The sequence below is a fragment of the Falco cherrug genome, chromosome 17, assembly GCF_023634085.1.
Source record: "Falco cherrug isolate bFalChe1 chromosome 17, bFalChe1.pri, whole genome shotgun sequence".
Classification (NCBI taxonomy): domain Eukaryota; kingdom Metazoa; phylum Chordata; class Aves; order Falconiformes; family Falconidae; genus Falco; species Falco cherrug.
In genome coordinates, this window is record NC_073713.1 from 6,848,387 (window position 1) to 6,860,496 (window position 12,110).

General features: G+C 54.6%; 1 protein-coding gene across 1 annotated transcript in view; it reads left to right on the plus strand.

Annotated features, from left to right (window-relative positions):
• Positions 1-1,270: 1,270 nt before the first annotated feature.
• Positions 1,271-12,110, plus strand: part of DSCAML1 (DS cell adhesion molecule like 1) — a 113,974-nt gene continuing 103,134 nt past the window's right edge. Inside the window, 2 exon segments of the mRNA XM_055728570.1 lie at positions 1,271-1,454; positions 9,906-10,223. Coding sequence (XP_055584545.1) covers positions 1,412-1,454; positions 9,906-10,223 — 361 coding nt within the window. The 5' untranslated portion in view covers positions 1,271-1,411.

Below are 12,110 nucleotides of genomic sequence, written 5' to 3' on the forward strand. Positions count from 1 at the left end.
GTGCTGGGGACACCCACGCACGGTGACAGAGCTGCTGAGGTGGCCTGGGAATGGGCTGAGGGGGGGTTGGTGACGGAGCTTGGCAGCAGCGAGGAAGGAGAAGCACCTCCTGGGAGAGGAGAGACCAGTGTTTGCTCCAGCCTCTGCTGCTGGCTTTCTGTCCCTGAGGTCTGGGCAGGTGTCTGTGTGGGTTAGGTGACAGCTGGCCTTGTCGTGCTTGTCACTAAAATGAGGGTATCTCTGGCGTGGGTGGCCTGGAGTAGGGAGGGGAAGGGGGACACACGGGGTGGGTGTGTGGGAGCCTTAGCCCTGCCAGCTTCTCCGTGTCCTTCCTCTGTGAAACGGGAATCGCTCACCCACGCTGTGCAAGCACCACCTCGGCGGTGTGGGTGAACTCTGGTTCTTCCACGGGACTCCCAAGTATGAAGAATTGCAATGAACCGGTGTGGGTTGAAAATGGCCAGGGAGCAGCTGTTTTTCCATATAATTTGTTTTTTATTTGCTGGGTGATGATGGTTAGGTTTTCAACTAAATCTGAACAGTGTGACTTTTAAAAATCAGTACATGATGCTTATTCTACTCGTTATTTTGTTTGAAATTGGAATGCTTCAATCTTCCTGTTTATTTTCCAACAAACTGGGATTGGAAAAGCTGTTTTGGAAAGCAAGGAAAACCTGCTACAATCACTTCAAGAAAAGGCTTTCTGAAGTGCTCCGGATAAATTGCCTTTGGTGCGAATAAATCTTGGGGAGTAAGATCCTAGGCTGGAGCGAAGCCTTGGGTAAACACCCCCCAAAGTAAAGCATTAACTAGTATTTATTTGTTATTTGCTGGCTAGAGGGATGAATGCCTAATGAAGTCCGCTAGGCCCGTCTTGTCCGTGCCCCCTGCCATGGGAGCAATGTGGGCTGGTGCCGGAAAACCTGGTTTCTGTCCCCGGGCTGCTCAATAAAGCATCCCAGAGGCCGGGGAGGAGGAGAGCGGGTGGCCTGGTTGTCCCCCCGTTCCCAGCCCCAGACGGGACCGCGGGGCAGAGCCGGAGCCGCCGGTGCGGGATGGGGAGCCGCCGGTGCGGGATGGGGAGCCGCCGGTGCGGGATGGGGAGCCGCCGGTGCGGGATGGGGAGCCGCCGGGCAGCCTGCCGGCAGCGGGGCCGGGGCAGCCGCCGCTCGCAGCCCGGGCCGGGCGAGGAGGAGGAGGAGGAGGAAGGCGGGGGCAGGCGCGGCAGCCCGGCCCACCCTCCCGACGCCACTCGCCGGGCTCGGGGAGGAGGAGCGGCTGCAGCTCGGCTCCGGGCACCTCACCCTGGCTGGCAGCGCGGCGGCAGGGAGCGCGGCACGCCGGGGCACCGCACCGGGCACCGCACCGCCCCACATTGCGCCAGCCCCGGGCCACGGCTGCTCTTTATGGCATGTGGCTGGTAACTTTTTTCCTGCTGTACTCTTTGCGGAAAGGTAAGTGGCCCTGGGAAGGGGGTGGGGTGTGTGTGAGAGTGGTAGTGATGGGCTCTCCCCCACTCGTGGCACCCCTCGGGTTGCTTGTCCCCGGAGGTCCCGGTCGTGGGGCTGGGGGCGATGGCGGAGCCGCTCCGGGAGCTCCCCGTGGGCAGCGGGAGTCCCGCACCGACGGGACCGCTCGCAGCATCGCGCTGATCCCGGCGCCTTCCAAACCGCATCCTCCCCCCCGGGAAGGCGGTGGGAAGGGTGGCCCAGCGCCCTGGTGTAAATCCCGTTGGGTGCGGGGCTGGGGGGGGGAACAACCAGGGAACAAGTGTGTCAAGGAGACACGCGCTTAGGTTAGAGATTAATGTAAAGTTAGAGATTAAGTGACTGCCGTTCGGATCTACAGAGGTAATGCTCCAAACCGACGCTCTGCTAGAGATGCAATTAAAAAAATCAAGGCAAGGAGCCGTGCGTGAGGCAGGCGGTGAAACCGCGGTGCGTTTGGTACAACAATCAATCGACGTTACATAAAGGAATTGCCCGTTCCCAAATCTGTGGGAATTTTTAATTATGTTTCTGTAATAAATTGCCCTTCTTGCACATGACCCAACCTGCAGATGTGGTGATGGAAGTGCCCACCTTTTGGGAAATGGTCTGCTTGGGGGGTGTAAGATGACATTTGCCCTATTTAGCTTTTTTTGACGTTTGAGAACGGTGAGGGGAAAATTTTAGCAGATGAGGAAAGTGAAAGAAAGGGGACGGAGCTGCCTCCTTTCATGAGACTTCTCTTGCTGCCTATTACATTACCCATTTATCTGAATGTTAATCCCATGAAAAATATTTACCAAGGTTTAATAGGGCATCCAGGCCAGTTGTGTGGTGATGATCAATTATTCCATCAATTATTAATTATGGAGTAGCCGTTTTATGTGAGCTGGAGTAAAGCTGCGTTTGGGAGCTTTACCCCAAAATCGCTATTGTGTTATAGGATCCACTGAGCTGAACGTGCCAGCATCTGCTTTGCTTACATTTGCATTTTTTACGGTGCTAAAAGGAAAAAACAGATCTGAAAATAAATAACTGTGAAGGATGCTATGATTTGTGTGTGTGTCGTCCCCCCCCCCCCCCCCTCCCCCCAGTCAAAATAATAAAGAGCTGTGCTGGGTTTATTGCTTTTGCATGTTTTCAGCCCCAGCTTCTTGGAAAAGGGATCTCTTCCCACAGAGCTATCTCTTCTGAGAAGAGCAAATTAAAAGCCTCCATTAGCACAACTCCTCATGGCCTCATTTTTTTTTTTTTTTTTTTTTTAAGAAATTAAATGTATCTTCAGTGTTGAACAGACCTGGTGATGGAAAGTGTTAAAGTGAAATGGTTCCAAAGAGAGGACAGCAATACAATGGAAGTTTCATTATAATAATAGGCTAAAAAAAATGAATTGCTTAATGCATGATAAACCTTTTGGATACTTAATATTTCTGGGCATCGAAGCACATCCTTTTAACATGTTCCTGCTGTAGAACAAGAGCTCAAGTAGAAACTGAAAGCAAATACACATTTGATGCAGGGGACCACTGAAGTTTAGAAATCCCTTGATGGGCTGTAGCTGCTTATTTCTCCCCTGCTTATAAAATAACCGAAAATAGGCGGTTGGCAAGCAAACAATCGGGGAGTTGAGCAGGAAGATGGTCTGGCAGTGCGAGCGAGAGCAGCCAGGCAGAGGAGGAGGGGAGGCGAGTGGCAAGCGGTGCGATGAAGAACATACTGGTCAAAATTGAGAGGCTTGGAGCTGGGAAAGCGTCTCCCTGTCTGTTCTTGCTGGATGTCCCTGCCGCCTGATTTATATTGGCATTATATTTACATGATGTTCCTGTATTGGGTGCAGTGAACGATGCAGCTCGCGTTTTTTAATCTTTCCCCATCTCAGCCCCCCAGTGTGGCACAGCGCTCATTTGTCTCTGAAATAAAACATGGAGGCCTCATTAAATGCACGGAGGAGAAGCCTGCAGTGCTGAATTCCTCGCCATGCCCGGTGTTTGTTTATCCTGCGGATAGCCAAAATTTCCCAGCACAAGGAGCCACGATGGTGACTTGCCCGGAGCCCTTACCTGCACCTGGCATGGGCTTAGGGCTGCTCCTGCCTTTGGATGAGAAAATTGATATAGGCAACCCTAGTTATTTCTTGGTGCATTTGTTCTCCGGAGGAATAGGCTGTGCCTTGCACGAGTGGCGGGTGCCAGGGGTGTGCTACCGAGCAGCCCTTCCTGGAGCCAGGGGCTGCCTGGGAGCTGTAGGCTCAGCTTTGGGCAGCTGTGGCACAGGGCGCCATTCTGCTGCCGTGCTCTGGTCTCTGCCTATATGGTCCCGAGGCGGAGGGATGGGGAGCGCTCCATCCTCCTTTGAGGTGGCTGAATGAGCCCCGCGCAAGCATAGAGCTGGAAGCCTCTCTTTGTGGCAGGAATTCTTCTGACATGGCAGCATGCGGGTTCTGAGCTGTGCCTTGGGTAACGTGAAGTCATCTCACACCCAGATAAGCAGGCTGTGAATAAGTGCAACTTCCTAGGAGGGCACGAAGGAGGAAGGTGTGCGGTTGTTGCAGTCGTTGTGACGCGTGCGTTCCTGGGAGGCTTATGCAGTGGCAGGTTTGGGTGCAGAGTGTTTCTTGTCTTTGAAATCTAGATTATAGCCAGCTACATATTTTTACATAATCATGGTTTTGTGAGTTACCCTTTCCCTGCTTGTAGATCCTTAAGAAACAAACCCCACCGCATACAATCTGCATGTCGCCGCCATCATCTGCCAGCAGAGCTGTACCAAACATTTAGGAAATCCATTTCCCGACTCGTGCTAACGCTTGCTGCCTGCCCCAGCTGCTGCCTCTTTGAAAGGGCTGTGCCGGCTCCTCTCCATGAGAGAAGGGAGTGAGTGCAACTTGGAGGGGGGAAGAAGGTGAGCGAGGTTTCAGAGCTTGCCCTTTTGATCCGTTCCCCTCGTTTCCCACACCTGTCGGCTGTGTGGTGGAAATCCTCGTCTCTGCCTTGAAAAGCGAGCGTGCAGGCTTGCAGTGTGCCGAGCAGCATGGTCCAGCGGCTCCAGAGGAAGCCCAGCAGCAGGTGTGCACAGCCTCTGGTGCGTCCCCTCGTATCGGCTTGGCCCCAGCCTCCCTGGGGGGGACCTTGCTGTCACCCAGGCTTGGTAACGTCACCGGTTGTCCCCATGGGACTTGGCTACAGCTCCTCAGGGTTCGTGTTCAGCATGGCTGACATGTGGAGGTGGGCTGTGGAAGGGGCGGGAGAGGCTGTTGCCTGTGGGCCCTGGGCTTGCTCCTCGGCCCCCCAAGGCAGAGGACCCTCGGGGGGAGCTCGGGCAGGTTGGGGGGCTTGGGAGGCGGTGCAGAACTGGGGGATGTGCAGAGCTGGGGATGCCCAGCTTTGTGTCAGCCCCCTGTGTGGATGGGGTGGTGAGACTGGTACTTCTAGCAAGCTGACACGGGAGGTTCAGGGGCCAGGCAGATCAGCAGGGAGAGCTTCTTTTTTTTTCCCAGGCAAGGGTTACAGCCTCAGCCTGGGTGCTGTCATAATAACTGGAGGTGGTTCAGGCCTTAATTTCCATGCAGATGCATTAAGGAGCAGGCGCCTGCACTCCAAGCATGTTTGAGCAGTGCCCTTACCCGCAGAGGACCAGAGGCACCATTCTCCTTTACTCCCTCTTCAGTTCCCAGTGACAGTGGCCACTGTGTCAGGCCAGAGGGGCTGTGCCACAAGGGTGGGACTCCTGCGCTGCCCAAAATGCAGTGTCGAGGCGGGGAAGGTGCTATGGCAGGTACTTGCCATTGCTGCTGCTGTGCTGGGCACCAGCTGAATGCCCCAGGCTGTGCTCAGCATTTCATGGCACAAATTCCACACCCCTGAGACTGGTCCCTGAGTTGCTGGCGTGTGTAGCGGGGGAGGCCACTCAGCTGCAGTCGTGGCTTTAACCCTTTGGGCTGGAAAGCCCCAGCGGTGGGGTGGCATCCCGTGTGGCTGTGCTGCGCTCCTGGCAGTGTGTGCACCTCCTGTGCTCCGCTTGAAGGGGTACCAGCCTTGCGTTTCTCACCTCTTCTCAGCTGATTCTCTCGCCGTCCCTTCCGTGATGCTTCAAGATGCCACTTCTTGCTCTGTCGGCTCCAAGGTCACTCCCTTCATTAGGAGGAAGGCTATTAAAAATGTCCTGAAGATGAGGGCTGGGAGGAAGCTCATTCCAGGGGAGGCCAAAGACCGCTCCTGCATTACAAGTGTGCAGGCAGTATGTGATGGAATTACTGTTGTATCTTAAGGCAGTAGAGAGAAAATATTAGGACTTGCCACCTACCTGTAATTCCTGCCCCGCTATGCGTGCCAGGCTTCAGTTCGCTTTCTCCTTGAACAGGGCAGGTGTCAAACACCCTTAATGAGGATAATAAATGAGTGGTGAGGTGGCGATTAGCCTGCTGTTCTTCACAGCATCCCTGCAGCCCATTACAGTTGGTTGTTGGAGAAGTCCCGCTGGCTCCTGCAGTCCCTTTGGTGGGATTTCTGCTGTGGTGCTGCCTCAGCAGCATCTCGCCTGGCCTTGGAGGAAGGCTGGGGTGGGTACCCAGCCTCAGGCCACCAAGCCCAGGGGGAAGATCTCAGGAAAGGTGCTGCTGATGGGGTACTGTGAGCTTGAGTCTGGTGCCTGCCCTTTCTGAGGTGCTGCAAAACCTCCTTTTGAATGCCAGCAACATGCTTAGTTGTGGCAAATAGTCAAGCCTAGAGTGGCTGCTCTTTTGTAAAGAAGTACTCTGGCAATCAGGGACCTCTGCCACCCCTTGAGGAACCATATCGGCCCAGGCTGGATTGTCCATGCCCAGAGGTTTGTGTAAACACCCTTGAAACACAGCTTGTTCAGCTTTTTCCCATCTCTGTTGGGTTTCCACCCAGTTACTGATGTCCAGAAGACCTTGCTCAGCTTTGAGAAACTTGCTGGGTTTGGGTGGGCACAGCACGGGCTGTGAGGTCATGAGCAAGCAGCTTGCTAACATGGGTGATGTGCATCGCAGGCAGAAAAACCTTCTTAGCTCAGGAGAAACGTCTGCCTAATTGTGCGGGGCACAAAGCTGGTCATTGTCTGAGCCCAGTCCTAAATCTGCTTCGTAGAAAGGGACAGGCTCTTCTCCGTGAGGTTTGGAGGAGAGAAGGGTTTGCATTGCTGGGCACTCGCCTGGGAGGTGATGGCACTTCTGTGCTTGCTCACGCTGAGGTTTCAGCCTGTGCAGGACTCGCACCTACGTCTCAGCTGCCTCTTCCAGAAATATGTGGCTTGGTGACAGATCCTGGGGTCAGTTGATGGCTGCTCGCTCGTTAGAGCAAATGAGTGCCACCTGTGCAGCGCAGCACTTTGCAGTGCTGAGGTTGGCTGTGCTGCTGATGGTGGTGGAGTTTGGGAAGTCCAGCTATCGAGACTGGTAAATATTCCGAAGGGATGATAGCAAAATGACTTGCTTCTCCCAGCTCAGATAGAGATATTAATATTTCAATACCTCTAGGTTGTAATTTGCTACAATTTGGGAAGATTGCACTCTGATAACTTAAAATAGATGCCTTTCAGAGCAAGCTAGACTGTGTCCGGCTGTGTGCTGGGCTTTGTGTAGCTTCCAGCTACTGGTGGGCCAGTCTCCAGGACTGGTGCTGCACACCTGCATCGCTGCATTTTCCCCAGCGGCAACTGTTCCATTTTGACTCCTCTAGACTCCTCTTTTTCAGGTTCATGTGAATTAATGCCCTCGATATTTAGGTTAGGGTCAGGACATCTGACCAGATGTGAGCAGTGATTTCTGGTTTAAAAATATTGCAGTGCTATTTCTAAATTTTTAATCTCTCTCAGTGATTTGGAGACAGTTTTATGAAACATGGAATTAGGATGGTGCTCAATGCTAAATGGTAAAGGAGATTATATGGATTTAACTCTATGCGTCTGTCACATAACTATTGCCAATCCCATAACTTCCATTTTCTATTAAAAATCCGTTTCCCCCTTTGACCTGAAAAAGCTTTATGGGTAATACGATTTTTTTTGTTTATGAGGGTTTTTTCCACTCCTCACCCGTCCAGCTCTAAACCTTCCTGGGTGCTGCCTGGCAAAAAGATACTTCCTTGCCAGGCCATGGATGTTCTATGATCTTTATTACGGCAGAAGCCTTCTCAAGCTGTGGTCTGGGATCTGGGGTGGAGATGCTGGATGGGGCCTGGGGCAGAGCTGGGTGGATGGCGGGGTGCTGAGCACAGTGAAATGTTCCTGATCCAAAGCTGGAGGATGGGCGAAGGGTGGCTTTTGCTGTGCACCTTGCATACCATGTGCCCTCGCTCCAGCCATCTTCTGCTTTGCTCGAGCGACAGGCTTTACCACAAATAGCACACTGCTGCTGCCGCGTGCTTTGTTTTCCTTCCTCTGCCTGCAAATGTGCGTTTTTCTCTTTCATGTATTTGGGAGAAGCACCATGCTGTTCTGATGAAGGGAAATGCTGATTCATGACGACAAACCAGGCTGGAGATGTCACAAAATGACATCTGCAGGGCCGTGCTGTGGCCCCGTAGCTCTGCAAAGCCTGGCGCTGCTGTGCAGGAGGTTCGGCTGGAGCGCTTTCCTCCCCTGGTCCGTCCTTCTGGTGCTTGTCACTGAGGGAGGGAAAAATAAATGGCTTTGTCTACTTCTACCTGTGCCTGGACACAGGGAACTGATGTGTGTGGAGATATGGAGGTGCTTTCTCCACCTGTAAATCTGTTGTTTCTTGTGGTGGCAGTGCTGGACCTTGCTAGTCAGCTAGTCTGCTGCATGGGTGGCTTGGCTGGGCAGTGCCCCTGATGGGGGACAGCAGGGCTCTGTGTAGGCAAAGGAGGAAACTTTGTCTTTTTAGGTGATGCTTCAGTGCAGAATACGCAGAGAGCAAGAACCAGATGCTCTCGCCTCTGATTTCATGGGTGCTGAAAGAGGCAATGAGGTTGTACGTCCAGCTGGGAGAAGGATGGAGAGGACTCTGCTCTGGGAAGGGGTGAGGTGCTTTGGAGTTTCCCATCTTGACCAGGTTGAGGACGGTGTGGAGCAGGCTGGTGGCACAGCACCAAGGCAGGAGAGGCGTGTGCTCGCCGCTGGGCGCTGGAGAAAGCTTTGCAGGGAGATGTGAGTGGTTGTGGCCAGTGACACCCAACCAGCCTTTCCTCAGGTGAGCAGCCGCGGTGCGCTCGCCCTCAGAGCCGAGGCAAGGCTATCTGTATGGATGAGGCTTTCCTTCTCCCCTCCTGCTCCTGTCCCCTCCTGCTCCTGTCCCCTCCTCCCCAAGTTAAGGAATTGAGGTCACAGAGGGTCCCCCGTGACTCGTTTTGAACCGGCGGCACGGTAGTGATCTGCTTATTGGCTCTGCGGCACCACGAGCGGTGTTCTCAGCCAGAGCTATTAATACACCCGCCGAGGGCCGCTTTCTATATCCCTGTCCTTCCGCCCACTTGGAAAGAGTGCGACTAAAAAAAGAAAACGGATCTAAGTGACTGGGGGCCTCCTCATCCTTATTTATAGCCAATCTTGCTGGCTTTGGTTGAGAAAGGGGAGCTCGTGGTCCTGCAGAGTGGGAAGGAGAGGCTGGAGGAGTTGGGTGAAGAGGTCCCTTCCCTCATTTTGAAGAAGGAAAGTGCTTTTCTGCGGTGCCCTGGAGAGCTGCCCCTGGCCATCCGAGCGGCTGCAAGCTCTGCCCAGACTGTGCCCATGAACTCTGGGTGTCTCAGTCTTTGCTGGGTGGTGGAAGGATGACCAGCACTGGTGGCAGCTCAGGCTTAGGGCAGGATGGGACTGGGCTTCCCTCTGGGAGAGGGGAGCAGCACTGAACCCCATTTTCAGGCCCCTCTCCTGGGGTTTAGAGGCAGCGGGGAAGATCTCTGCCCTGCTTGGGGGGGGCTTGCACTGAGGGTGTTGGCACCGATGGGCTTCTGCAGCCGCAGGCTGGCCAGGGCTGTGCTGGGGGAGCAATGAGGCAGGGGTATGCTGCCTGGCTGCTGCTCCAGGCTGGGGGATGTTGTGCTTTGCAGGAGAAATGGTGTTGGTTTCTTCAGCTTGGTTTGTCATCGTTGCACGTGGGTGTCCTCAGGTCTGTGGGTGCTGAGGCATGGTGGGACTGTGTGCTCAGTGCCACCTGGGTGCATACGGCCACCTGGGGGGGCCTTGGAGGGGACACCCTGGGTACCCTTCCTTGCTTGCACAGCCCCTAGCTGTCCTGCTTAGGTGCCTGTGATCCCTGATCCATGCTGCCAGCAAGAGCGCTGGCCTGTGAAGGTGGCCTTTATGCTTCCAGCCTACGCGCTGATGCTCCTTTGCTGCGTGTGGGGCCAGGGGCTGGGCTCAGGGGTGCTGTCTGTGCTGGTGGGGATTGGCGATTTCTGCAGTAACCCTTTGCCGTTGTGGCCTCTGCTTTCTCTGCAGCACATGCTGAAGATGTTGGAACCAGCCTCTACTTTGTGAACGACTCTATCCAGCAGGTCACCTTCTCCAGCACAGTGGGGGTGGTGATCCCCTGCCCGGCAGCAGGGTCACCCAGCGCTGTCCTTCGGTGGTACCTGGCCACAGGCGACGACATCTACGATGTGCCCCACATCCGGCATGTCCATGCCAATGGGACTTTGCAGCTCTACTCCTTCTCGCCATCAGCCTTCAATAGCTTTATCCACGACAACGACTACTTCTGCACCGCGGAGAACTCGGCTGGCAAAATCAGGAGCCCAAATATCCGTGTTAAAGCAGGTAGGAGCTCTTTGTGGGTGCTGGGGTTTGGACGAGGTGCTGGCTTTTCTCCAGTCATCTCCTTGCCTTGCTGCTTGGCCTGATGAGCTCACCTCGCTTGCCTCTGCCTCCCTGGCATGGACCAGGAACGCTGACCATCGGGACAGCACCGCTGCTGTCCCACTTGCAGAGCCAGGCTGTTCTGAATGGGGATGGGACCAGGCAATCCTGCATGGAGCAGCGGGACCCAGTGCCTGCTGCCTTGCAAGGGCTGCTGTGCCGTGCTGCATTGCCTGCACCGTGGGTTGGTCTGGCAGCCCTGCTGCATGGTGCTGCTGCCCAGGGAGCAGAGCACAGAACCAGGGCTGCTGCATTGGCCTGTTGTGAGGGAACTGGTGGATGCTGCACGGATGGAGAGCAGGGAGAAGGACAGGGTGCTGGGTAAGCAGGCTTGCCAGTACCTGTTTGCAAAACAGCATCCTGCTGTAGTTAACCACTGGTTCTGCACCTCCGCAGTTCTGCACCGGCCTGTTACCGGCTGGGAGAGGGCTGGGGTGACCAGCAGGGAAAGGATGTGCAGCTTGGGGGTCTCCACCAAGTGCCTGGAGGCTGTGGTGTGGCTGCAGCCTTGCAGCAGGAGAGATCCTCTCCCTTTGAACAGATATTATTGCACCCAACCATGCATTGGGGGGTTTCATGACTGTGGGAGGAGCCGGACCACATCTGTCCTTGGTGGAGAGACCCCCACTCTGTCCCACAGCCCTCCTCGAGCCTGTCTGTTCCTACTATAGCATCCAGCCCCAGCATGCCAAGGCTTATTAAGAAAAAAAAAAGCAAAGAGCTGATTCCAAAAGCCATTATAGTAAATTATTGACCAGGCTGAGGAGGGCTAATAGCCCAGGAATGGCTTCATTATGTAACCTATTAAAAGTGGGGCTAGCAGAGGGAACATGACAGAAGTGACTACAGGGTTTTTTATTTTAATACCTTGTACTGCAGAGTAAATTGGTATTAACCCCCTTCCGCAGAGTGAATTATTTACCAGCGCTATCAGGTTACCTATAAACCACAGCTCGGTGGAGGAGGGACAGGGGCAGATAGGGTGTAGTAAATGCGACGTGCAGCGTGGAGCTGGTACCCTCCTCGTGCTGGGCAGCGGTGAGCGCTGTGGCCAGCTGGTGCTGGCTGGCAACCCGGGGTGGGTGCAGCAGGTTGAGTGGCCCCTGTGGCACCCCTGCTGGCCCTGGGCAATTGCCTGCATGGGGGTGGCTTGTGTTTGAGTGGATGATTGTGGCCCCTCTGGCGCTGGTGACCCTGGGCTTGACATAGCTTGAGACTGCGGAGTTCTGCAGACCTCCCTGGCAAGGGGTGCTGGGGGCTGCGGGTGCCCAGGGCTTGAGCAGCAAGGATGGCTGCTCTGGCTGTCCGGAGAGCTGCTCTGGATGTGCTGCATTGGTCCTTGCCTCCCTGCTGGGCAGGCAGCCTTTGCTTCACTCTTCTTCCTTGGGATCATAGCAAGCCAGTAGCAGAGCTGTGTCCTGGCTTTCACCCCCCTCTCTCAATACTGGGTTGAATGCACGCCTGCTGCCAGTGGGAATTCAGCTGGGAGCGCAGCGTTCCCTGTCACATTAGCAGGTGCAATTAGCAGGAGGCGTGAGTACAACATAGTGGGGGCCCACACGCAGGGCTCCGAGGGCCACCACGATGGCACCAGCTGTGGCAGCTCAAAGTGCTTCGGCTTTATGGCACTTGGAAATGGTTGTGAAACATTCCCCTACTTCTGTTTCCTCCTGGTCATCTTGCATCCCAGTCGCTCCCCAGTGCTTTGTAATGGCAATGCACCGAGGGAAGCCAATTAAAGCTGTACAAAGAAAGCAAATGAGTAAAATGCAGTTGAAAATATAAGGA